At 34.9% G+C, this 27,999-nt stretch overlaps 1 protein-coding gene across 6 annotated transcripts; it reads left to right on the forward strand.

Moving 5' to 3' along the window:
* Positions 1-93: 93 nt before the first annotated feature.
* Positions 94-27,993, forward strand: LOC123675206. Of its 6 annotated transcripts, none has more exons than XM_045610525.1 (7): positions 877-1,002; positions 11,364-11,793; positions 21,977-22,296; positions 22,435-22,629; positions 22,686-22,997; positions 26,635-27,745; positions 27,832-27,993. In XM_045610525.1, exons 2-7 carry the CDS (start codon positions 11,388-11,390, stop codon positions 27,954-27,956), a joined length of 2,469 nt encoding a protein of 822 aa, XP_045466481.1. In that variant the 5' UTR covers positions 877-1,002; positions 11,364-11,387; the 3' UTR covers positions 27,957-27,993. The 6 variants fall into 6 exon arrangements, with proteins under 6 accessions (XP_045466482.1, XP_045466481.1, XP_045466478.1 ...); XM_045610522.1 differs by lacking the exons at positions 877-1,002; positions 11,364-11,793 and adding exons at positions 1,294-1,536; positions 13,786-14,457; XM_045610524.1 differs by lacking the exon at positions 877-1,002 and adding an exon at positions 1,296-1,536 and having other exon boundaries at positions 11,267-11,793.
* The last annotated feature ends 6 nt before the right edge of the window (positions 27,994-27,999 follow it).

Here is a 27,999-nt window from a genome sequence, read left to right on the forward strand (position 1 = left end):
AATATATCCAGCCATATTGCGTATCAGTTTATATCAAAGGAACTCCCTTTTAATCGATTTACTAGCCGATTGCCACATTTTTCCTACTGCAGTTAAACGTCGGCTAATGTCGTCTTAGCTCATATTCCTTCTTGCTCCAATAACTGTCGAAGTAAACAAAATTGTTCGGGTCAAAAACGTTGGAAAGATTTGTTATCAGACAACATAAACTAAATTTTGCAGTTTTTCTATTAAAATCTTTGGAATAACATTCTCGATAGACGAGTGCAACATAATTTGGGCGATGATGTATCGGCTTAGAGCAAATAGGGAAATTGAATAGAAAACCAGATATAAACATTAAAATTCGTGTATGTGAAGTTATTTTCGTTGAAAGTTTTCTTCAAATGATGTGATTGTCATAATATATAAGTTTGAGAGTTAAATAATTATTCAAATAGGTTACGTGTTTTGATTTGACATAAAACAAATTTTGAGGACTTCTGCTCTCCTTTTTCTATTGTTTTCTGTGCTATCAGATTATCAATTTTTGAATTTAAATATTTTTTATATGACACAAACAATTTACAATTGAACATCCTTATGTATGAATTATCTTGAATTGAACAATTTGACCTTTAAATATAGTTGTTAGGAATGTGAAAGAACATATAAGTAACATTTAAAAAATCCCAAAGAGCATGGCTTCGAAAAACAATACAATAAAAGTTTCAAAATTCAGAACTAACTATGATGCTGACTTCAAGAGTCTTGTTGTAAAATACGCACTTCAAACAAACAATAAGGCAGCAAGTGACCATTTTGGAATTAATGAATCTAACGTAAGAAGATGGAAAAGATTAAGTCTTAAAGCTGAGTTTCTTGAAAACACTATTGGAAGGAGGGCTTTGACTAAAAAAAATAGAGTCCGAAAAAAAACATCTGGTAAATGTAGAAGAAAACGAAAAAGGGCTACCCCAATTAATGCTGCGGTCGATCAACAGGAGAGTTCTAACGATATTGGTAAGTTATGGTAGTTTATAAAAAATAAATTGGGGAACACTAATTCATGCGTTAATTGAATTGAACATTGGGGAATATTTTTTTTCATAAATTAGCACTAATACCAGATATATTTCCTATAAAATTCTGGTTACTTCAATTTCCCAGGTGACTGACTGAATCTTTTTAATTCTTATGAAACTGTTTTCATAAAAAAATGTATCGTGTTATCGCAAACTTTTTATTCTAATATTCAGTTACGGATCTGTTCTTTAACCTTACTTCTTCAAATTGAAAGCGGCAACGTTGCATGTATATTTATGACTCCAATGATTCTCGTACGTACAACGGACAGTTGACAGAATTTGTGGTTTGTTTTTGTTGTTTCCATTTAAAATTAACGTAATAAAATAAGTGAAGTGGTGTGTTGGGCGAAAATGGGAACAGTGACATATGGGATGTGTGAAATATATAATAATAACAATTAAATCGCGTGCTCGTCTTTCCGGAATTATTATTCAAGTTGAATTGGTGTAAAGTGTAGCAGAGTATCGCGTATGTAGAGTAATTTTTGAGATCCAACACTTTCATTGAACTGAATTTAGGCTTTTATCATTAAATACATGTTAATTTCCGAATAGTTTAGAGTTTAAGGTTATTATTGACATTTCAGAAAACCTTCATATTATTTGCGATGGAAGCTGATGTTGCCAAGTTGTTGGCATTTTCTGTTTTCGATTGAATAATTCCCATTACATTGTTTTATGTCATTTTTGTATTCGGGTGTACTTATTAAAATAACTCTTCAATTGCCAATGCCATCTGTTGTTTTGATAGCTTAAAGACGAAGAAAGCCAAGATGAAATTATGAAATGTACATACATATATTTGTTTGCTATTTATTTTAAAAAGTATCATTACTTTTCGTTAGTGATTTGGAAAAAAAAACATGGGTATCTACTTGCTATTAGTTAAAGATCGTATAGGAGAGAGGCAAATTTGGGTTCACGGCAGTGAGGCGCACAGCATTTATTAGAAACTCTGACAACTGATTGACTCGAGCTCTAGAAAAATATTGTGGAGTTTGTGACCAATAATTGTACAATAATATATTGTACACGGTGTTCCTATATTGGAGGTATAAAAAAAATGGGATAATTTGAGGAGAAAAGTCCTATAAACATGGGCCAGCAAACGCTTTGTTTTCGAGGTACAGGGAATTTCTTGTCCTACTTTTTTGTGATGATTATACCTACCAGTTTATCAAATCTTTATTGATCTTCGCTACATATTGGGTAAATAATACGTTGGTATAGTATATCCAAAGTCACTTGAACTAGTCCATAAAAACGCTTGGCCAGATGTCCTTTTGATATGGATACTGCGATCCGCTAAATACCGGGGTTCATTTGGAAGTATTGTTAGGCATTAAATTCACTGGCCTCAAAGGAATTTCTGAAAACTTGGACAACTCTTGTATAATCGAAATATTCTGGCTTCCTCCAAGTGACTTCGGATATACTATACCAAAACTTACTAACTGGATATTTATAATAATTTGGATTTTCCTGTGGATTACTGGATAGTTGTTTGTTTTTTTTTTATCGAAATCGATAGTAGATTCGACAAAACTATAAGACACTAAAAAGTGTAGTCCTGGGTCAAAGTTTTTTTTACATTTTTCTAAATTACCAGTACTCCACCAAAAAGAAATTCTGGAGGAAAGACAAAATATCTTTATTGCATTCAGAATTAGCAAATTACAAGATGATGACTTTAAATGGATATTTCTATGCCAAATTTAAGTTGAATATCTTCTGAAGAGGAGGTGCTCCGAGATAAAAACTTAAAAAAAAACTTTAACGCCCATATTTCGAAAATAAAGCGTTTGCGAGCCCATGTTTGTCGGATTTTTTTCTTAAAATGATTCGAGGAATCTGTCATTTTCGTTTGTACCTCCAATTTAGTGGTGATTTTTTTTGAGTTGAATAAGTCAAAAATTTTGAAAAGTGAACATCTTACGGAGAAATTTTTCGAATAAAAGGTTGAATTTTATGTGAATGGAATAATGTAACGCATACATTTAGGTCGTTTAGACGGAAAATTCAAACTCTATTACAGAGCCGTCTGTGACGACAATTAGAATACCTACTGCAGTAGGTCATGATTAAGATGCATAGAATCCCTGTTGTGTGTACTGATTCGAATTTGTTTCAGACTTCTTGAGATATCCACCTGTTGCTTTGGTGTTCTACTTCACCAGAGTTCTGTAAGGTGGCGCTCTTCAAAAATTCCCGCTATCTGCCTGATGGAGCCGTTTAAAAATGAAATAGTGATTTCAGACTTTACAAACTTTCACAATAAACTACACTAAAATATCCTATTTTGATGAAATGAATGAAATATAATGTCAGACTACAGAAGATTTTCACGAGCATAGAATATAAAATATTATTGTTCTATACTCAAAGGTCACGAGAGCCGAGGAGCGAGAGAAATGTCAAAAATATAAACGCGTTATGCGCCATCTGAAACAGACGAGATCCGTAGAAATCAAGTAGGTATAAATCTGATAAATCTCCCGTTTTTTCTGAAAGTTTGACAGGTACACACTAGGTTTTCTATGCATCTTAGTCATGATCACAGATTACAAATACCATCTGTATTCTGTGGACATGATAATGTCATGACATGAACTGACAAGTGTATTACGCTTGTTTCTACGCGTTTATTAATAAACCATATCAATAGAATAAATGTAAATTTTGAATCAATTCATGTCCTTGAATACTTACTTGAAAACATTATGTTCTCATAATGTTTTTTTGTTAAAATTACATGATCTTTCATATGGAAAAGTAAAAGATCACCCTGTATCTAATTCAGTTCAACTGAAAATATCGCTTATTCTCCTTTGCCTTTCAACCGTCGATATGTAGGGCTCAACTCTCGGTGGCATTTCACTTATAAATGACATTTCCATCGATCTGAAATAGGTATGTAATTCTGAGCTGAAGCAAGCTTTTGTCCATTCAAAGGCAGATACCGCTTAAGCTTGATCTTACCAATCTCTGTCGTTTCTGAATTTATAAATTTTCTTTCTAAAATGACTCTTATTCACAATGAATCCACAACTCACACTAAGAATACTGTAGAAAATGAGTCAGTTGTAAACTTAAACTTGTTCAATAATTCAATAATGTTTTTGCGATAAAAGAAAATAAAAAATACTTTTTATTTCGCTCCATAACGAAGACACATGATGATCAAGTTCAAGAAAAATTACAAAAATAATATTTCTCTAATTCTGTGGTTATTCCGTTCATTCTTCCACATCTTGTAGAACAAAATCGTGCGAGAGTATATCAGAAACGCACAGTTCTCATGGTTATATTTTATTATTATATGTTGGTACTCCGAACTTTCCGCCACGGCTTTATTTGTCAATTCATCAATTTGCCTCAAAGAAATCAGTTCTGCCAACCAACATTTTTCAATGCAAAAATCACTAAATGATATTTATGGAAATATTTCATTAATTCCAATAAAAATGCAATGAATTAGAGAAAATAATGTATAATACTCCTACAGAAGTCTAATTCTACCACTCGTTCATTCAGAAACTCGCCACTTCGTGGCTCGTTTTTGAATTTTGAACTCGTGGAAGAATATCAATGCCTTCTGCACTTGTATTATAAATAACTATTGTATTACCTATCCTTAAATCATGGTGCTGTAATGAACTCATTACAGCATTGTTTTTAGTTATATTTTTCGTTCTGTGGTTGTCTAACCAGACTTCCAATCCTATCAAAATTCAACACACGTCAATTGTCAATGTGATATATATGTAATTTGGATTTAGTGGAATAATTTGCAATATTATTCGCAATTTCTCTTATTTCTGTTTATGTTAAATCGATTTCGTCATAATTCACGAAGTTAATGCGTTGTTATGAATTATTTCAAAATTCGAAACGTACGATTCAAATTCCAATTCCATAATTTGTCATTTTTCGTAACAGTCACACCAACTGCCAAGATACAATACAAATGTCACTAGGATGTTTGTTCTCAATTTTTTCGACAATATTTTTATAAAACTTGACTGAAATAGAAAAAATATCGTCTAATACTCGTTGCAGAAGGCAATTCCAATACTCATGCGTTCGAAAACTAGCTCCTTCGTCGCTCGTTTTCGAATTTCGCATTCACACAATCGACATATTTATTTAGTTGAGATTTTGGGTGGAATAACGATTTCAAGCTCCTTGCGGAATTTGTGGCTGATCACAATATCATCTGAATCAAAGAAAATTCTAAAGAATCCCAATGTTTTCATGATTAGAAATCCGATTCTTCTTCTTAGTACGCCGTCTCCTAACAAAGGTTGGCGATCCATCTGGCAATCAAAACTCTAGATGTAGCTGCCCTAAAAATGTAGGTGGAGGTGCAACCAAACCATCTTCTCAAATCCTTCAGCCAAGAATTTTGTCTTCTACCCACCGATTTTCTGCCCTGTATCTTTCCTTCTATCATCAACCTAAGAAGCTCAATTTTCGCACCCCTCATCACATGCCCTATGTATCTGGTCTTTCTTTCTTTGATACAAAAAAGGAGCTCAAGTGGTTTACGCATTAAGGAAAGTACTCTCTCATTGGTCATTTTTTGCACCCAAGATATCCGCAGCATGCGTCTATAAAGGTACATCTCAAATGCCTGCAGTTTCTTCTTTGTAGTTGGATCTAGAGTCCATCCTTCACACCCATATAACAAAATGGAAAACACATAGCACCTTACTATTCGCATTCGGAGGTCCAGTGCTATCTCAGGTTTCGTAAAGAACTGTTTCATGTTCATACAGGCCTTTCTGGCTTGCTTAATACGTGATCTTATTTCTGTTTTAGGGTCGCATTGGCTGTTGATGTTCGTGCCCAAATATTTGAAGGAATTCACCTGTTCTATAGTACGCCCGTTTATTTTTATTTGCGCAGTTTTGTTTTTGGAAAAACTAGTAGTTTGTTTTCGCTTCGTTGATAAAGAGGCCATATTCTTCACTGCATCTAACAATATAGTTCATCAGTATTTGCAGATCCTCTAAATTATCTGCAAGAACTACGGTATCATTGGCATTGTTCACTACGACACCATTTACCTTAATGCCTTCTGATCTTTTCTCTAAAGCTTCCCTAAAAATAACCTCGGAGTATATATTGAACAGCAACGGAGACAGGATGCAGCCCTGCCTTACACCCCTTTTAATAATTGCAGCTTCAGATGTTTGATTCTCGATTCTAACTACTGCTGACTGATTCCAATACAGCTGAGAGATGATGTTGATTTCCTCCCTGTCAATGCCTAACCTAACCTAACCTTACTTCGGAGTATATATTGAACAGCAACGGAGACAGGATGCAGCCCTGCCTTACCTCCCTTTTAATAATTGCAGCTTCAGATGTTTGATTCTCGATTCTAACTACTGCTGACTGATTCCAATACAGCTGGGAGATGATGTTGATTTCTTCCCTGTCAATGCCGGTCTTACAAAGAACTTCCATAAGTTTATCATGTTTCACGCAGTCGAACGCTTTACGGTAATCAATAAAACAGGCATACACGTTCACATTAATGTCTCTACACCTCTGAGTCAGGACATTCAGCGAGAAAAGAGCCTCACGAGTGCCATAGCCGTTCCTGAAACCAAACTGCGCCCTGTCTACTTGAGAGTCACATTTTTAAAAAATACGTGTGTGGATAATTCTCAAGAAGATCTTAAGTACGTGTGACATCAGGCTTATCATCCGATATTCGTCGCAGCTTGAAGCGTTTGGTTTTTTAGGCAAAGTTACAAAGGTGGACCTGAGCCAGTCGGATGGAATCACACCCGTTCTGCGAATAGCATTGAATAATGATGTTAGTATATTCAATGCGGTGCCTTCCTTGTCTCCAATCAACTTAATCAGCTCTGCATTAATGTTATCCGGTCCAGTTGCCTTTCTATTTTTTGTGCTTTCACAGCATGTATGACATCACTTTTCGAGATTTCTGGCCCTTCCTCATTCAATTCGATGTTTATATCAGGGGGAGTTTCTGGTCGGCTATCTTGAAAGAGTTTCTCAATGTATTGCTTCCATCGTTCTAGTTTCCCCTCTATTCCCAGGATGATATCACCATTTTCATCTCTTTAGAGAGTCACAGGACGTCTACGATGTTGATTTATCAGCTCTTTAACCTTTTTATGCACATTAAAAAATGATGCTTTTTTTGGAAATACTCTATTTCTTCGCATCTTCCAGAGAGCCATAGTTCCTTGGTTTTTCTACACTTTTGGCGGATCATCTTATTGAGTTCTCTATATTTCTCGACATCTGTTTTGTTTTTTTTCCTCTCCACCATAAGTTCCAAGATCTCTGATGTCATCCACTCTTTCCTTCCTTCGCTCTCCTGACGTCCTATATCCTGTTCTTGTATCTCCACAACAGCTGTCTTGATTTCTGTCCATGTATGCTCTATTCGAAACCTCTATGTTCTCAAGCTTCGTTTCCAACTTTGTCTGAATTTCTTCCGATTGGGTTGATTTTTTGCGTGTATATTCAGAATATCCATAAGCGTAATCAGTAGAAAATTCAAGAATCATATGGAAAAAACTTTCTATTGTATTGTGTGTGTGTATATAAAGAAGCATAATGTCAAGTCTCTTGCTGAATTTTGTTACTGTTAGCATCATTAAAATTGGATATTTTTTCTCTAGGATTTCATTGAAATGGGCTGTTTCTTCTTTGGGCTCCCTATTATCTTGCGCGTACCTGCTGAAGAGGTGCAGTTTCAGTATCCAGAGTTATACTTCCAAGTGTCTTTCGTTGATGTAGTGTATCTCCCAATAGGCTACTCGAATTTGTCAGATAGTGATAGTATCATCAGTATCACAAATTTAATGATATAAAAAGAATATCGACACTGACGTATAGCCAGGAGCTTTTTAATTGAAGATTTTAAATTTACGAGCAATGAGAAACTGTAAGACGAAGGAAAAAGTACATACTTTAATAAATTGAGTTTTTTCTTTGTGATCATCCTAATTATATGGAACGAAATAGGAGGACTGATACATTTACATTTTCAGTTACTCAATATTTTACCAAAAAGTAGCATAAGGTGAAGATGGCGCAGCGGAAACTGATAAAATTCATCAGAAAATTCATAGAGTATTGACAACTGTTAAGTCTGCTGAAAGCACCATACAATGTTCGGCCAAGATGCACAGTTGAAAGCGAAAGTCAAGTTGAACGCCTGAGAACACTGCTTAAAAGATCGGAACCTTCTTATTTCTTTACACGTTTTTGTTTACAAAAAATGGCGAAAAGTTACCGAGTTTGAATATGTATATGATCTTCGATAGATAGTGATGATGGAAACGACTAGACTTAGAAATTCAAATTCATTGAAGAAAAGTGCAATAGGTATATCATTCCATTTTTGCACTTATCGCACGATTTAATGGTTATACAGGGTGATCCATTGGTGAATGGGCGGAAGCTAAGGGTAGATAGAGGACACTGAGATGAATCAGAATAACCTATATTTGAAGGATCTGTCTCTAGACCGGACCTTAAAAAAAATCAGTTGATATGTCTGTATGAAGGATGGTTGTTGCAGAGAATAAACCTACCAAATATCACTAAAATGTATAGGGTGGTTCGTAAGTTATAGGTAATTGAAGAAATTGACAAAATCAATAAAACACTTTAACTTGATTATAAAGAGAGATAGACCCTTCAAATATAGGTTATTCGGACTCGGCTCAGTGGCCTCTATATTCCCTTAGCTTCCCCTCATTTACCACCCTGTATACATAGAACTGACACAACAAAAATAAAGTATATTTTTATAGGTTATAAAAGTAGAGTTATATTTTAAGCGCCAAATTATTCATTTATTGTGGGAATAGATATAGAGCTGAAATATTATTTTGGGTGAAAAACAATGTTCGATAAAATCGTGACAGTTTCCGATCTAAAAGACCTTAATCTATCGTCATACGGTTGGTATGGTCAGTGATTCTCCGCCAACTCCAAGTTGGTTTGTCTCAGTGTTTCTGATGAGAGGAACCCTATTTTCGATTCAATTTTTTTGAAACGATTGTGATATGAGGTAGATATTTCATGACCTATCAAACTTCCCAAAAACCACCACCCCTCCATTTAGAAGTGAACTATCGAAATTTATCTATAACACAATATGTATATTTATACTGAAATAAAGAACTTCAACATATCCCTAGAACACCACTTTGAGAATGTTATGGGTTGTAGAATTTTTCGAAATATTTCAAAATATAAAAGAATGAAGAAAGAACTGAGGTAAGGCCAAAAGCTTTTGGGTGTCTGTCACCAATTGAACTCTTGGATATCACAAAACTGTAAGGGTATATTCAAGGGTGTAACCGGCGCATCAATGAACGGGCGCTTAAAAGCTCTTGACGCCAAGTATAACATTTGGTTACCTATAGAGAACGTGTTCAGGTGATGCCAAATAATTTCTATGAATTTATCGCCAGCAATGAACATTTTTAATTTTCGCTGGATCATAATTTCACTCCAATTTAATGATGCAGTTTTGGAGTGACTTTAGCTCGGTTTTTAGCGTCAGACATTATTTATAGGGATAGGGTAGATTAAATTTTTACTAATCGATTAAAAAAAGTTGCCAGTAATGGACATTTTTACAGCTCACAGAAAAGTGTATTTCTTATATCATATATGTACGTAGAAATCGCTTCTAGAAACCGTTGCTGTTTTCACATCCGTATTTTTTTTATATTAAAAATCTTGATGGCCTAGTGGTTTATACCTGGATAACGACTTTCAATAAGGAAATTCATTCTTCTTCTGGAGAACATGATGTCAAGTCCCTACGTCAAAGTATAACACGTTTCGCGAGTGCAGATTAATCTTTCTGATTAAGTTGACAACACTGTTTGTGATCCTTGGTACTTACTCGAATAATTCTTTTCATTATACTTATTTATACTTTTCTATACTTATGAGGTAAATTAATACAAGCTGTATAAAGTGTATCGAATTTATCCTTGGCATTCCTAAGATTTACCCGAGGATTTACCTAATATAATCTTTGTGTTGGTCTATAGATGATCTCTCAGTACCTAAAACACCCAGCCAAGCAAGAGGGTGATATTTTTTTAACTTCTAGAGTGAATTTGATATTTGGGTATCTATTCTTGATATGGTTATGAAAGACATTCAGATGTTCTTTATCGTTGCTGTAATTATCGTTTGAGTAGCATTCTCTTGGAATATTTCCATAAATAAAATCTCTATTGCTGGACACAGGAATAAAAATCGATCTTATTTGTCAAACTGCTATCTTCAAACTACCAAGGTTTAAGAACCTACGCTCTAGGCCTATCTAGCATGAATCTAGAGGCATAAACGGCGATGCCGACTAAATCAAACGGATTTGACTATTTCTAACATAATGTGTACATCAAAAGATATATTAAGTAAGCGTTTATTTACAATATAGGTACTACAAAACTAGCATTAGGACCAAGGTATCAAATTCCAGAGAGTAGTCATTTTTAACCTGTTCCTTCGGTATTTGAAAAAATTTACCCAAAAAGCATGACATTGAAGAAGTCTACAAACCGACGCGAACCTAACCTAATCTGTTCCTTCGGTATTTGAAAAAATTGACCCAAAAGGAATAACATTGAAGCAGTCTACAAAACGACGCGAAGGTTTGGGCAATTATTATTAATTATAAATAGGAGTTGAGGCTAGGCATATAGGAAGCTCTAAACGTATAGAATTTCTTTGAATAATTAGCCGATTGAACCATTTTCTCAAGCTAGTATTAGAATACCTTGTAAACTGGGGGTCGCTTTATATTGGGACCACAAAAGTAAGAATTCAAGTGCGAATTAAAATCAGGAATTGTGTTGTCGACTTAATCAGACGTATGAGTATTGAGTTTACAATTTGATGCATGGACATAATCATCGAATTTCCCAGGATAAGAATAGTTCCTAACGTTAAGAGTTATTATACGAGGATAAACATAAAGGACATTAAGATTTGAGAGAGAAGAGACTCCCAACGCTCATAGCGCTAGCTTTCCTACCATCAGCAACACGAAAGTCAAAACAACTAGAATTTGTGATGAGGAATCGCTGCCACCAACCATGTCAATGGTGGGACTATAAATACTCAATACCACAAAATTATCAGTCGTCGAGTTACGTTTTTCACATGAGATTACTTTCAAGACGGCCATCGCAATTGTGGATGAAATGTCAGGTGCAATACCTTTAAAATTCCTGCCGTGAAACCTTCTTGAAAACTAACGTGCGTTCATCGCCTTAGGAATCACTGTCTTAACCTCTTAAGATGCCGGACCGTTGCAGCATACCAGAATGTCGCGCTATATCAAACAGGCTAAACGGAAAGTTATCCATGTTCCGCTTACCGAGAGATGCGTCTCTTAGGGCCAAATGGCTGAAGAGCATGGGCAAGAAGGACTGGAATCCGGGGGACAAGGCAGTAATCTGCGAGCGGCATTTCGAACCTTCCTGTATATCAAAGAGGGCCGATCAGGACGGCCAAGTTGACAAGAACGGTAGAAGGTTGAAGTCGAAGATAACTTTGGGTTCCCTTCCCACCATTCTGATACCGCCTGGCACTCAAGCGCTACCAGTTCTGGAGAAGGTCAGGCGAAGGAAGAAGGTTAGGAATAAGAAGTTGATGGAGGGGAAGAGAAAAAGGGGAAGGAAGAAGAAGACCCTCGGAGATTTAGGTATGTAGTTTAGAGTTATCTCGGAGGATCTTTGCGATTTAATTTCTTGTGGTGGTGTTTGAATTACAATCTTGAGTATTGATTTTAGGTCTTTTGTGTAGAAATACCTATGAACTATGTTAAATTTTTAGATCCACTTTTTGAGCACCGTTGTATTTCTTGAGAAAATAATTTTGGAAATAATGGTATAATTGAGACCTTGGTTCTTAAATGTTGAACTTTTTGAACAGGAAGAAGGTCAGGTCATTAAAACAAGACCACTAGGACTAGCTTTGAGTTTATTTTAAAATCATCCTCAGGGCTCTACAATGAACATACAAAATTTCACATTAATACATTCTAGATTCAGATTATCTACAGTACCTGCGCGAAGTTTGGTCGATAGTTGACAGTTCGCCTCTTTTGGTGAGATCTTCACATTTCTAGGGGGTTTCACCCCCTAAGTAGTATCTCAATGAATACATTTCATTTCAAACTAAGCGAAAGGGTTCATAAGGTTTACGAAAAGTTGGAAGCTCTTATTCTGACACAATGTCATATAATGAGTGCTTATTAATGTAATGCAGATCTTTTCAAGCACCATTGTATTTTTTGAGAAATGGACAATTGAAGTTTTTGGTACTTCGCACAAATACCAATATTTGCAAATTGACCAAAAAGTCCTATACCATCAATTAGTGCTTTTGGAACCATAAAAAAACTATTTTAAAGATATTGGAGATTTTTTCTTTTGGTGTTTACTTCGTACTTAGAACCATTATTTTCAAATTCCTCTACCATCAATTAGTGCTTAATCAGTGAAAATTAACTTTGTACTTAGAACCATTATTTTCAAATTCCTCTACCATCGATTAGTGCTTAATTAGTAAACATTAGTGCTTTTTGAACCATTAGAAAAAAATTAACTTTTTTCAAGATATTGTCGATTATATATTTTTTCATTACCATGCTGATGATATCTATGGAGTACTTATTACACAAGTTCTTTGTATTCGTAACTTGAAGGCTGTATGATCCCTCATCGCTGGTTTCTAACATATTTCATTTCAAACTTAGTGAAAGGTTCATTCAGTACCGATAATTGCTGAAATTTACAATCACTGCATTGAATTAATATATCGAATTATTGTGTAGGTAGTGTGCAGATGCAAACTATTGAACTACGTTATTCATTACTGATTTTCAGGCCGTTAAGAATCTCCAGATTGCGATGAATGCTGACGTGCTACATTGTTGTTGCCTAAAGCGTCCTAAAGTCTAAAGACTACATGATCTGGTCGGCCCCACAAACTTCCTTATTCGAGAAATGATATTTGAAATTAAGGACCTTCATTTACTTTCACTTTATACATAGAATATTATTATACCTATCTTTCTCCTTTTTGTCAACAAAATTTCAATTTCTATGAAATCCGATCAATCGCAATGTAGGATTCCGCGAAATTGTCTGAACCTGTTCGGCTTTATTCGTAGGTGGTGGGTAAGATGCATAGAAAACCTGTTGTGTCTACTTATACCTGTAAAACTTTCAGACAAATCGGGAGATTTTTCAGATTTATACCTACTTGATTTCGAGGGATTATATTTGACATTTCTCTCGATTCTCGGCTCTCGTGACCTTTGAGTATAGAACAATAATATTTTGCATTCTATGCTCATAACAATCTTCTAACCTTTGTCATTATATTCCAGTCATTCGATAGGAACTGAATTGTAATTTATAGTTAAAGTTTGTAAAGTTTAAAATCAGTATTTTATTTTTAAACGGCCCCAGGCAGATAGCGGGAATTCGAACATTTCTGAAGAGCGCCACCTTACAGAACTCCGGTGAAGCAGAATACCAAAGCAACAGGTGGGTCTATCAAAAAGTCTGAAACAAAATCGAATCGGTACACACACCAGGGATCTTAGTGGTGGGGTACATATTAAAACTAAGATGCATAGAAAACCATGCATCTTAATAAAAACATAACCAAAGAACTCCGTGTTTAGTTGAATTTCAATTGCACATCCACGTTCCATATAGTGATGAAATTCGTTTGAAATAAGATGGTCGGAAGAAGAGGAGCCCTAGATTCCAAATTAATTATAAAAAAGTTGATTTCACACAGAGAAAATGTATTGCTTAAACTTGGAGTTCCAAGTGATGACATATGGAAGAGAAAATATCTCCAAAAGCTTTGTACACTTTCGTTCGACGAAACAGCGACGGTTGTTGGAATTATTTGGAGTTATCCGAAATTAATTTCAATCGTAAAAAAAAGTTGATTAGTGAAAACAATGATTTCGTAAACGAGGTGCTGATAACATTAAATTTAGATCCTTCAACAGTAATATCACTAATTGATTTAGAAAATCTAAAGATGAATCCAGGATGGGGTGACAAACTTTTGACTTTATTGGATGGTTATGATGCAGCTAAAAATTGTATTTGGGCTTTCGAGAAACATCATTTTGGAGTAGACATATTTTTAAAAATTTTCGGAAGATGTGAAGAATGTAATGCTTCGATGGTTGGAATTATTTATAACAGAAAAACTGAAGATGAATCCTTAAAGTTATACATGAAAATAACACATATAAATTATGATTTGCATACAGGAGATGAAGTAAGAACACAGACAGGACCGAGAAGAAAAAAAATTGATGCTATATTAAGTTCAGGTAAATCATGTATGATTTATTTAAAAGAATAGATATCCAACAGCACAGATTATAAAAATCTTCCAAAAAGTTTCATTAATCAATTTGAAAATATCATAGTCGTCTAGTTTTTGTGAAATGTCATTATTTGTTTATTGCCGCTAGACAATAAGTATTTTTGATAATATTGTTAATTTAACTAATAAATAATGTTACGCGTTACTTCATGAGCACACACAAAACTATTGTATTTTTGTCCACCCTATACCAATTGGAATCAACATGTGATACATTTTTGAAATCAGCTCATCTAGAGTAATCAGAAAATTGAGACAAAATGGGGGCGTTCCATTAAAAAAAAATGACGGTGACGTCATTACTCGAAAGTAATTCACCCTATATATTAGATTATTATTTCAAAATACGGTCAATTAAAATCAAAAATCGACGTGTTTCAGGATTATTTCTTGAAATGGTCGGTTTAGCTGAAAATGAATTCGTTCCATACTTTACGGGCACAGTGTATAAGATGTATATTATCATGATGTCATTGTTGTCGGTTACTTTACCTGAATGAGGGGTGTTCGTGATATAATGAATAAATTTTCGCATGAAAAGAGTGTTCAAGTTTAAGTGTTAAAGGACCCCGCACGGTTTCTATGGAAAATAGGTCCCAGTCGAATTCGCTGAAAATTTAGTATAATGTAGTTAATGAAGTCCTGATCGAATGTCTCCATGGGCACAACAAGATCTAATGTACAGTTTTTGAGATACAGGGTGTCAAACATGCAGATAGAGGGTTGTTACTTACCTTTAGAAAATCAATAATGTGGCGATTTTTTGTTACAAAAAGTTGAAGATAATAATTACAATCTCAATATTGTCGACACGAGTTGTAATAAAAAGTTATAGGACTCCGTATACAGGGTTATTAATAATTACATAATTTTTATGTAATTCTTTAAACCAACTCAGTCAAACGCAAAAGCTCGTAGACTTGCAAAATAAGTAAAAAACATTTGATTTTAATATTGGGTGATCTGAGGTTACTATTATACGGGGTCTTCCACTTTGTTAGTTGTAGTAATCTAATTTTTTTCAGGAACATATAGAAAAACATAAAAGTAGAAAACTAAATATGATATGATCAATACTCGGATCAATATTCTGTGGCTCTTGTCTATTTGAATTTTTTGGAGTCTTTCCTCAAGGGTAGATACCAAATAGTAGATTTGGAAGGTAAACGGTCTTCGGGGATGAAAGTTACCGCAGGAATTCCCCAGGGATCGGTGCTTGGGCCCATCCTATTTCTAATATACATCGATGATCTGATATGTAACGTTGGTGCAGATGATGAGACCTTCTTCGCTGATGATACAACATTTTTGAACAGAGCCAAAGAAAGAAATCAACTCCTGAATAAATCCCAAGAAACAGTCAGAGATGCTATCCAATGGTTCAATTCCAATGATATGAAAGTAAACGAAGAGAAAACTCAGGAGTTGGTTGTGAGCTCAAAACGTCATGAACCGGAAACTATTCATCTACTTGGGGTTTCAATCAGCGGAAATTTAACTTGGGCAAAACACATCACTGAATTAAGTCAGAAACTCTCTACGGCATTATTCTCAATAAGAAGAATTAAGAACCTGCTCACAGAAAAAGAAGCGTTACTTACTTACCACGCACATTTTCATAGTAGGATGACCTACAGCATCATTCTATGGGGTGCATCTCCAGAGGCAGAAAGAGTGTTTCTGAAACAGAAAAAAGCTGTAAGGTTGGTAGCGGGAGTGGACTATACCACTAGCTGTAGACCTCTTTTCAAAAAATATGGTATACTTACCTTATCAGGCTGCTATATACTGGAGAGTCTTATGTATATACACAAAAATCGGGATACTTTCCACAAACACTCAGCGGTTCACAATCATGAGACCAGGTTTAGGAACAACTTTATTGCCCCAAGACATAGACTGAAGAAGACTCAAAACACGCATATATTCAATGGAATGAAAATGTACAACAAACTTCCACAATCCCTAACATCACTGGATCATAAAACATTCAAGCGGAAAGTTAAAGCCATTCTCACTAAATGTGCATTTTATTCAATGGATGAATTTATGAGTTACCAGTTCTAGTCATTATCTTTCTGTGTTTCAGTTCGTACCTATGTATAATGGTTTGTTTTATAATTGGTTGTTGTAAATTTTAGAAGTATTTATTTATTGACTATTGTCTAATTTATACACTTTTTTATATTATGATGTAGATTATCATACAATTCTTTGACACTCCCTGTAAAATTTTGAGGGTATCTAATAAATTATTATTATTATTATTATTTGTTGCATCTTGTATGGATCATGGTCGACCGCATGATGATGCAGCAATCAAATGGGAGACTATTGCATTAAAATCTTAATCTTACCAGTTCATACCATGTCTGTTAAGACATTGTAATTATGATTATGTATGGATTCTATTATTTGTTGATGGCTTGCATCCGATATAGGCGTTATGTGGAACGTACCGACACTTTCGAGCACCTGATTTACAACTGGAATAATAACGATTTCTTATCTTTTATGTGTGTATAAACATTCAAATTCAATATCACTCAAACTACTTTCATGGTTTTGTCTCGTCAGATTTTTTGTCATATCTCTGTAAGAATGACAAGATCTCTCATCTTATGATCGGTTAATGTAACGTAGTCCGATAATTATTACTGAATGAAAGGTTCTAAAATAAACCCTTGCCTATCTAAATGATGAACATGATTTAATCCTTTCCGAAATAAAGCCCCATATTCGACAGATAATGAAGATCTTCATCGCCGGTACATACCGTGTGATTCACGAAATATTCGGCATTTTGGGAATTTACCCCATCTTGTACAGCATTTACTCTTGTACCAATGCTTGTCCCAATTCTGTTACCCCAAGCAATGTTGCTGATTTAACAGTTTCAATCCTAGCATCTATTATTATTCTAAATGCTTCAAGATTTTGTTGCAGATAATTGCCAAAATTCCAAATCAACATAAGTGAGCAGGGTGTTGTAGTATAATAAATAAATTATATTCATCTTGTAATTATGAACCCCCCTATATGTGTAATCTGTATACTTATATTATTTTAATATATTGAGTTTGAAGGCCGATATGTTATGTTTATTTGATTTAACTATTTTTGATAACTTTTATTGAAGCTAATAATAAAGCCGGTCGTCGCATTTAATAAATCGCCCTGTATATTATAACGAATCAATGTATCACTGGTGTCCAACCTTAATCCAATACCCTGCACAAAAAATGAAAATATAATAATAATAATATAATTTTTCTATATGTTCCTAAAAAAAATTAGATTACTACAACTGAAAAAGTGGAAGACCCGTATAATAGTAACCCCAGATCACACAATATTAAAATCAAATGTTTTTTACTTATTCTGCAAGTCTACGAGCTTTTGCGTTTGACTGAGTTTGTTTAAAGAATTACATAAAATTTATGTAATTATTAATAACCCTGTATACGGAGTCTTATAACTCCTTATTTCAACTCGTGTCGACAATATTGAGATTGTAATTATTATCTTCAACTTTTTGTAACAAAAAAATCGCCACATTATTGATTTTCTAAAGGTAAGTAACAACCCTCTATCTGCATGTTTGACACCCTGTATTTCAAAAACTGTTCATTAGATCTTATTGTGCCCATGGAGACATTTGATCAGGATTACATAAACTACATTATATTCAATTTTCAGCCAATTCGACTGGGGCCCATTTTCCATAAGAACCGTGCGGGGTCCTTTCAACCTATTATTACCGAAATATTTGAAACTGAAAATATAGATTTTTTTCTATATTCTACTTGAATTTTCTCTGGTTCTGGTCACACGATCACCATGAAATTTGCATGAAGCTTGAAATTGTTATTTCACATCTAAGTCCAACAATATAATCTCGATCGAATTAATGTATTCAATTTCTGAACTTACTCTGAAAATTTCAAGTTTCTAGATTGTTCAGTTTCTATGGGGAAGATCATATCTTTTCATCCTCCCCATAGGTAAAAGACCATAGATGTTAGGTCAGGCGACCTAGCTAGGTCGCCTGTTGGGGCTTCGAACATGACTTCAGAAAAATGTCAAGTACACTATATTTGTGGAATGGTGATTTTTAGCTCTATCGAAATATGTAGAAATATACGGGGTGTCCCATTTGAAAAAATATTTTTATAGCGATATCTCATGAAATTATTAGTCATAAACATGGATGTTTATTACTCTATTGGTACCGGGTTTTTCACCATAATTTGACCCCCCCTTTAACTCTGTTACTAGAAGAGGTACAAAAAAATATTTTCTACAAAAGTTTCACGAAATTTACTAGTGATTTCTAAAATGATTTCACAAAACGAAATATATACAGAGTGGGCAACATATTGATTGCAACTTCATTTTTTCAAATGGAACACCCTGTATATTTTTCTATATTTGATTAGATCTTTTCCCCCTGACTTCGAATATATAACATATGTTTGGTCTATCTCTCTTATTCTGTGTACCACAGAGTTTCAAATTTTAAGAACCACCTGGCATGCTCAGTAATCAGTTTTCAAGTGGTAGGCTGCGATAATTCAAAATGCCCCTTTTTGAGTTATCTTATTGGCAACGATATGACATACGTTTCTCACTAAAAACTGGAATTGGATGATTTTGATGCAACTCTATACAGGGTGTTTCCTAAACATGCGGCAAAAATTCAGGGGGTTGTTCCTTGGACTATTCTAAGAATATTTTGTCCTTTGATGATTTTTGAAAAACCTATTTGTTTCGAAGATATAGGGGAAACAAAATTTCAGATAATAACATTTTATTATGAAAAATTACATGAAAATTCAACTCAACCTACAAAAACTGTTGAAAATGGCCACCTCTAGCCAGCATACAAGCATCCAATCTTCTCCTCATTGACTGCCGAACCCTTTCAAAAACACCAGGATCATTTCTTATTAAGTTACACCCAGCAATGATCCGATTTCGCAAGTCTTCCACATTTTCTACTGGAGTGGTATAAACTAATGATTTTAGAAAAAACTGGCCGTTTTTAGTAATTGGAATGTTGTTAAACAAATTTAAAAATAAATTGTACCTACTTAGTAAACACAGTGCGGTACGCATTTTTATTTAAACTATTATTAATTTTAAAAATATGAAAAATGTTGTTCGCCCTGTATCTTCGAAACAAAGAGGTTTTTCAAAAATCATCCAAGGACAAAACATGCTTAAAATAGTCCAAGGAACAACCCCCTGAATTTTTGCCGCATGTTTAGGAAACACCCTGTATATTCTCTTCTTGTAGCTTTCTTATTTTTATTGTTCTTCACATAAAGTGAAAATAATTCAAATTTTTCCACTTCTGTGTTGTGCATATTCGATGAATAGTTTCATTCAATGACCAACGTATGTCATATATGCCAACTTAAAAACGGGTATTTTGAATTATCGCAGCCTTCCACATAACCCCCTAAACCAACCAGTCACAATCACTAACAAGACAAACAAGAATGCTTCAAAGCATGTGAAACAGCCCGGCACTCGAATGTAAATGGTGAAAATCAGAGATCTCTGGTGAAAGTTCGACATTTAATGGCGGACAGGGCTCCAATCAATCAAAACGCTGACGAGCCGTGTCGTCACTGTAATATATAAAGTCACTGTACTTCATCTTTCATTAGGTTTATAACCTGTTCATTAATCCCTTCCGCCTCAGTCTCCAGTCTGGGACTTTTTGAGAGACAGAAGTCCAGATTTCTGACCATCTCTCTGCCACATTTCCCTTCTATCGGAGTTTCTTCTCCTGTCCATCAGTGTGTAGCCGGTCATCATTCTCAGTGTACTCATTTCAGATGTTCTCAGCAGTATTTTCTTGATGGCTGCGTCAGCTCTCTTTTAGCCTTATATGTCATTATTGAGCGGATACATGTTTTATGAATACGGGCCCTAAGACCCGTATTCATAAAACATGTAGGCTAACCTCCATGGTATATAGTAATGAAAAAAATTGTTCAAAATCTACAGTGGTGCTCTCAAAGTTTTATACGGCACTTATTCGGACTGTTGAAGCATTGAACATAGTTTCAGAGTTAATACTTTCAACTTTTGACTATTTATATTCATTATTTCACCTCCACTCAAAAACAACTCCAAAATTGTTAAAAACTAGAAAAGATACTGATCAAACACTAAATTAATACAAATTATTTTGAAATGTTGCTAAGCATTAATCAGGGCCGCCGCCAGACATTTAGGCGCCCCGGCAAAATAAAATTTCGCCGCCCAGCTTTGCCTAATTTCTCTGAAATTTCGTTGAAGGAGCCTCTGTATTTCCCCTCAGGCATCTTTTCAATTCTATATGAAATCGTGTTTTTTGAGGTAAACTCACCTTGTCAAATGAATCAAAGAAAGTTTTTTCGATATCATCAAAAATGTCCAACATTGTTTAAAAGTACGACGCTCTATAAGTCTATAGTAAAAGGACGACGTAGTTCTTAAAGGTGTATTTAAGTACCTATTTGTATTTTCATAACAATAGTTGAGAGCGCTTCTGGTGATTTTTTCATTTTACTACAAAGAGTGGAATTTTCACTAGGAAAACAGTTTTGTGTCAAAAAATATGTCTTGTTTTATTAACTGACTGCGCCCCTAACATTTGGCGCCCCGACAAAATGTCCAGTTTGCCGGTCCTGGCGGCGGCCCTGGCATTAATTGCCACCAATTGGTGTTATAGGAATATTTGGGTAGTTTGAAAATGTTAGTGCTTAGTTGGAAGCTTCAAGTTAGCACCAAAAATTTCAGTTGTAGTTTTTTCGAAAAATGGAATGGTGCTTGAAAAGTTTCACAACTATTTTACATAGTTTCGGAATCAGAGTTTCCAACTTTACGCCCCGAAATGGATTATTGTCAGCTATCAGCTAATATGGGAATAAAAAAACGGATTTCATATCAAACTGTTTGCTAAATCTCTTCAATGTATTTTATATATGAAAAAATTGCATTTAAACTGTTCCTTATATAAAAGTGTTTAATAAACCCAATATTACTATGAAATTTTTTGGTACAAAGCAATTGGATCATTTTTAATTACGAAATATTTGTCCTAGCGAAGATTATCTCAGCAATTAGTCAACACAGCAACAAAAGCAAGTCTTAGCAGCTCTAATCAATCAAAATAGGATTTCGGTAGTGTAGAACGTTGATGATATTAGCAATTAGGTAACAAATTTGACTTCCAATTGTATTTTTATCGACAAAATTCGCTGATGCCATTTGCTAAAATAACTGAGAATTAGCACACTTATAATTTTAAGTCAATGATTTCCCCTAAGGGAAAGGTAACTCACATTTTTGCATATTCCTTTGCAGCCAAGATATTTTTATGATTCCAAAGTCATCATAACTCAGTAAAACAAGAGCTTATGCTATCAATCGCGATCTTTTAAAAAAAAAATACTCCTTTTTTCCAGACTCTATGCCCCTCCAACAGCGCTTGACAGCAATTGCGAGCACAAGCACCATTCACGAACAGGAAAAACCAATACCAACGTTGAAGAGTCAACCGTTATCCCCAACCAAATTGAAGGTCACTAGACAGTCCACTTTGAAACCACAGCTGACACAGCCTAAAGTTACAGAAGAAGTCCAGAAGTCTGTAAAGGAAGAGATCTGCCTAAAATGGAACACGCACCATACAAATATGCAGACTGCCTTTCCAGCTTTACTGAATAAAGAACAGTATTGTGATGTCACTTTGGTAGCAGAAGGCATATCTTTGAAGTGTCATAAGGTGAAACACTCATTGACATTTCGAATATTGAAAAGTTGTGATATTAATGTTTGGTTATGTTTTTTAATCTTTGTGATATTTGTGAATTCCAAAAGTTTGGAGTTTTTAAGTTGCATATTTATTTGTTTCTTATTACAGCTGATACTTTCCTCATGCAGTTCTTACTTCGATGAAGTTCTAGAGAAAGTAAACCCCTACCAACATCCCATCATTTTCATGAAAGACATTCCATTCAACATCATGAAAGCCTTATGTGATTTCATGTATGTTGGTGAGGTTAACATAGTGCAGAATGATTTGGATCAAATACTTGCTGTGGGAGAGTCATTAAAAGTTAGTGTAATTGATCATTCAAATATTCCATTAACTCATTATTATTATCATAATAGATAAAAGGCCTGGCCAACAAATCTGGCGTTGATAAAAGCAATAATAACAACAACCATGCAGATACAAGTGAGCCTCAAAAGGTACCCATGAAATCTTCTAGAACCTCAACAAAACCTTCACTCCCAGAGAAAAACGTTTCTGTTAACGATGTCGACATAACAGACCCCTTGGATTTGATGGAACCAACCTATGAAGAAGCAGCCACTCCTGATATTCCTCCACCAGTTCTCAAAAGAAACGATCAACAAACTAGAAAATCTACTGGTAGAAGGGTCAGGAAAAGGAAGCACATAGAAGATGACCATGAACCTGTAAGATTATAATTTTCTTATTAAAACATCATTAGTATCTGTAGATTCATGATATCCAAAACAAATTTTTTGTGCTCTTACAATTGTCTGCTTTAATTACAGTTAGTCAGTATATTTCCGCTGATGAAGAATTAGATGCTTATATTTTTAATTCAGCGTTTTTGAAGGTTGATCAAAGCAATTTTTAAATGAAGAGAAGGCAATGAGCAAAGCATGATAATCATTTTTAATGCATTTCGCTGCAAAACTGATTAGTTGACAATTCATTTGTGATGATTAATCATCAATATCATCAATCAGTCATCAAATTTGGGATTAATGGTAAGTCGGTAATTATCTGCGTTATGTATTGACCTCCATCCGGTAGTTTTTCAGAATTTTTTAGTTCTTTTGAGGACCTTGTTTTAAGATATCATCCTTCGAGTAGTGATATCGTTATCGGTGGTGATGTAAATGTGGACTTTTTAAGAGTTGATGACTTTAGGGTCCGGAGATTGTCTGAACTGTTCGTTCAGTTTAATTTGGCACAAATTGTTGATTCTGCCACAAGAATTACGAAAAGGTCTGCTACGCTGATTGATATCATTTTGACTTCATCTGAGGGTGAGGATCTCATCCATGGAGTGGATACTGTGGGACAGTTGTCCGACCATTCTTTGGTTTATGTTAGGTTGAACTTCGAACGGAAAGTACTAGAGAACCGTACTTTGAAATTCAGATCATTACGTAGAGTGGATCGTGATGTTCTTGACCAATTATTTGCGGTCACTCCGTTTGACAGTTTACTTTATGTTGATGATGTCAATCTGAAGGAAGCAACATTCACCAAACATCTATGTGATCTTTACGATCACATCGCACCAGAGAAGTTGATAACCATAAACAATAAATGTAAGCCATGGTTCACTGAGGCTATCAGACTGATGAAAAGGCAGAAGGACAAAGCTTATAAAAAATTCAGAAGGACTAGTTCCCCTAAGGACTGGCAGTTCTACAAGCAGATGAGAAATGCTGCTACCAATGCAATAAATGCAGAAAAAAGATCGTACCTCAGCTGCTCCACAATAAAATCCGGTATGAAACACGTTTGGAAGCAATTGAATGAGGTGGGAGTATATAGCAAAAAGACGAGTTCAGCAGCCTTGCCCGAAGCTTTGAATGACCCTACCTCTATCAACAACTTTTTCCTACAATTTCAGAGACTGGGGACTCCTGATCGAGATTTGTTGAACTTTTATTCTACCATGCCCTTGAGACTTGTTGAGGAGGAACTTACTTTCACCCTTGTTGGTGAGGAGGAGGTAATCTCTATTATATCATCAATGAAATCAAATGCTGTTGGATCAGATCGAGTGAGTATGGAAATGATAAAATTGTGCTGTCCTCGAGTTGTGCCGTTCCTACTCAATATTTTTAATTCGTGTTTGCTGAAATCAGTGTTTCCTGACTCTTGGAAAATAGCCCGAGTGATGCCTTTGCAAAAGAAAACTGAAATACACAATCTGAATGATCTCCGCCCTGTAGCTATTTTGCCCACTTGCTCTAAGATCTTTGAAAAAATAATTGCTTCTCAAATAAGGGCACATTTGGAGAAATACAACATTCTACCTCAGCGGCAATCGGGATTTCGCAAGGGTAGCTGTGTAGCTGTGGTACTACACTCCTGGATGTGGTTGATGAGATCTTACGCGCAATTGATTCAGGTAAAACGTGCATTCTTGTGCTGTTGGATTATTCGGAGGCGTTCAATCAAATTGATCACGTTCTCTTATTGGCAATTCTTGGGCATATTGGGTTTGCACCTTCGGCGGTTGAGCTCATTCGCTGCTATTTGATTGGTCGTACTCAATACGTCGAAACAGATAAGGGTTCTTTGACGCCGGATCCGGTTTATTGCGGTGTACCGCAGGGGTCCGTGCTTGGTCCCCTGCTCTTTTGCATTTATACCTTCTTCCTCACGAACGGCTTGAAATACTGTATCGATTTCCGTTATGCAGATGACACCCAGATACTCCATACTTTTTGTCATCAGAGGTGGAAAGTGAATGATGATCTGAGAGCTCTCGCTTGCTTTTCTCGCCGGCATCACTTGAATTTGAACTCGTCTAAAACCAAGATGATTGTATTTGGCAGACATAAGGAACAGGTTCAATCGCGACTGAATGTTGTATTGGATGATGTTAAGCTGACTTGCGTCAGCTCTGCGAGGAACTTGGGACTTTTGATGGACTCGGAATTGAGATTTAAGGAACATGTAATAATGTGCATTCAAAGGGCTTATGCAAACCTAAAAAGATTATACCCTCAAAGGCATTATCTGACAACAAAATTAAAAATTTTGCTGACGGTGTCTCTGGTTCTTAGTCATTTCAACTTTTACGACGCAGTTTATGGTCCTTGTTTAACCAGAGAGTACAGTAAGAAGATACAGAGATCGTGTCTGAGGTTTATATATGGGATCCGGAAGTTCGAACCAGTCATTCACAAACTCAAGGACTGTAACTGGATAGATGTGGAAAAGCGTAGGAGACTCCACTCGATGATTTTTTTTCACTCGATCATTCTTTATAAAACTCCACCATATCTCTTCAATAAAATTAAATTGCGCTCGGATGTTCATACTTTGAATCTCAGACACCGTGGTCTCCTCTCTGCGCCCACCCATTCTACAACCATTTTTACTAGGTCGTTCACGTACAATATTGTTTCTCTCTATAATGGTTTACCTCTTCCTCTGAAATCCTTTAGTTTATATAAATTCAAAAAGTCATACACACAATTTTTGTTGACAGGTTCACTTTAGGCTTAGATCCTAAGCTATGTGGGAGCAGGCTTGATCTCCGATGATTTTTTTTTTCTCTTCAAATTCTTTATTTGAGTTCACTAAATGTACAAAGGGAATTTTTTTTTTCTCATTGTATCCAACTATATGCTCAGTGCTGGAATCTTTTTTTTTTTGTTCTTGGTGAACTTTTGGGAGCTTACATATAAACAGTCTTACTGTCGTAAGTCTCCTTTTGCAGATAAAATTATAGGATATATATAAGTATGTTTTTTGATTGATTGGTTATTTTTTGTATATTATCTGCAAATAAAGTTTATTATTATTATTATAATATATCAATCAGTACTAGCAGATTATTAGAATACATACTTCATTAAGCAACTAATTGCAAAAACTGGATCAATAGTGTGCACAAGTCAATGAGAAAGGGAAAGTCTATTGAGGGTGCTGCATGTTCAACAGCGTGTTAGCAATTTATGTATTTATATAATTAACATGTTTAATATGATACAGATCAGGTTATTTTGAGGGTCAAAGTAAACAGTTAATATGATATTGATTCATCTATCTTTGGCATTATTTCAAAAATGTTTTTGAAACTTAGCATTTTGTATGATGAGAAAGCATAAAATCACTAATGAATCGATCATTTCATTGAAGTAGCGCCAGGCCTCTTACCTATTATTTTGACCATTGATAAATATGACACTTTCTCTTAAATTTTCGATAGCTTCTTTGCAACAGAGTTGAGATATATGGCTACCAATTTCAATATTGGACAAACATACATCTCGTTAGGCAACCAAGTGAGTGTAATGTAATTGAGTATATTTTTTCTGTATCTTGTTTCAGTCTCCACCAGTATTCCGTCTAAGAAAAGGTACAAGGTCTAGACCGAATGTGAAAGTTCCACGTTACTTTAACGCCAATTTCGATAACTCTGTACCAGCATCCACCCAGGAAACTTCAGAATTTTTGGAAACAAATCAGGCTGAGGAATCATTTGTCGACCCTTACATGAACATTTTGGAACAAATTAAAACTGAACCGTTAGATATTGAAGATAGTTTTATCACTTTCGAAGAGAATACATTCAATCATGAAATGTCGAATATAGAATCTGAGATTGAGCAATATGGTACTGTACACGAAATTCAAGAAACTCAAAAAGAAATTAAACTAAAAAAAAAAACATCTAAAAGAAAAATGAAGGGGGAATTAGAAAAACCAGATCCATTGAATATTGATCATAACTTGGAACGACATGAAGAAGTAGGGGATACAACAGTACCTGAGAGCATTGAAATACAACCTCAAGGCATTAACAGAAGAGAAAGACTTGTGGATAACTATGTTACTGGAGAATGTAGTGATACATATCATATGGAAATAGAGAATGGTGAAAGAGAAGAAATGCATCTTGAAAAAACTGATGTAGAGAATGGACATTATGAGAAGATAATAGATGAAAGTGCAAATCTGGTAAAAAATCAACTATCTAATAGTGACAAGGAAACAGTAGGTGAAGAAATGGAAAGAATTGAGACTTGTATAGAGAATAATGAAACTGATGAAACACAAACAGAAAATCCAATTGAAGAAGAAGAAATAGCTCAGAATAGTACTCAAAATAATTGTGAAATAGATATGTCCCAAGTAGAAGAAAATCATACAGAGGAAATGCAAATTAGTCATAATGATTTTCCTGGAATAAGAATCGAATGTAGTTACACTGATACTATCCAAGAGGAGAAAATAGAATTCAATGACGAAAATGAAATTGCAGTAGATAATAAGGAGGAAAATAATGGCCAAGAAAAGAGTAACAGTCATTCAGTGGAAAAACAAAATGATGTCAATGATAGAACAGCTGAAAACAGTCATGTGGATACTAGCTATATACCAGATTCAGAAACCTTGATGGTTGCGCAGACTAGTGCTGGAAAATTGGATTCAAGCCAAGGTAATAAATGTAGAAATACCACAAGAATGTGGTTTTCAATTGATAATTATTTTAATAAGTTTCTGAATATCTGTGTTTTCTCCTAGATAAACCTTGTACAGTTCGGAATATACCAACTCTCGAGGAAAATTCCATTGATGATGTCTCTCTTCATTTACCCGAAAGATGTAATAGCAGTGAAGTTTCAAGTTCAACAGTGAAAGATTCTTAAAAAAAAAAGATTGAAATATTGATAATGTACAAAATGATTTTAA

This window comes from Harmonia axyridis, chromosome 3, assembly GCF_914767665.1.
Source record: "Harmonia axyridis chromosome 3, icHarAxyr1.1, whole genome shotgun sequence".
In the NCBI taxonomy this organism is placed as follows: domain Eukaryota; kingdom Metazoa; phylum Arthropoda; class Insecta; order Coleoptera; family Coccinellidae; genus Harmonia; species Harmonia axyridis.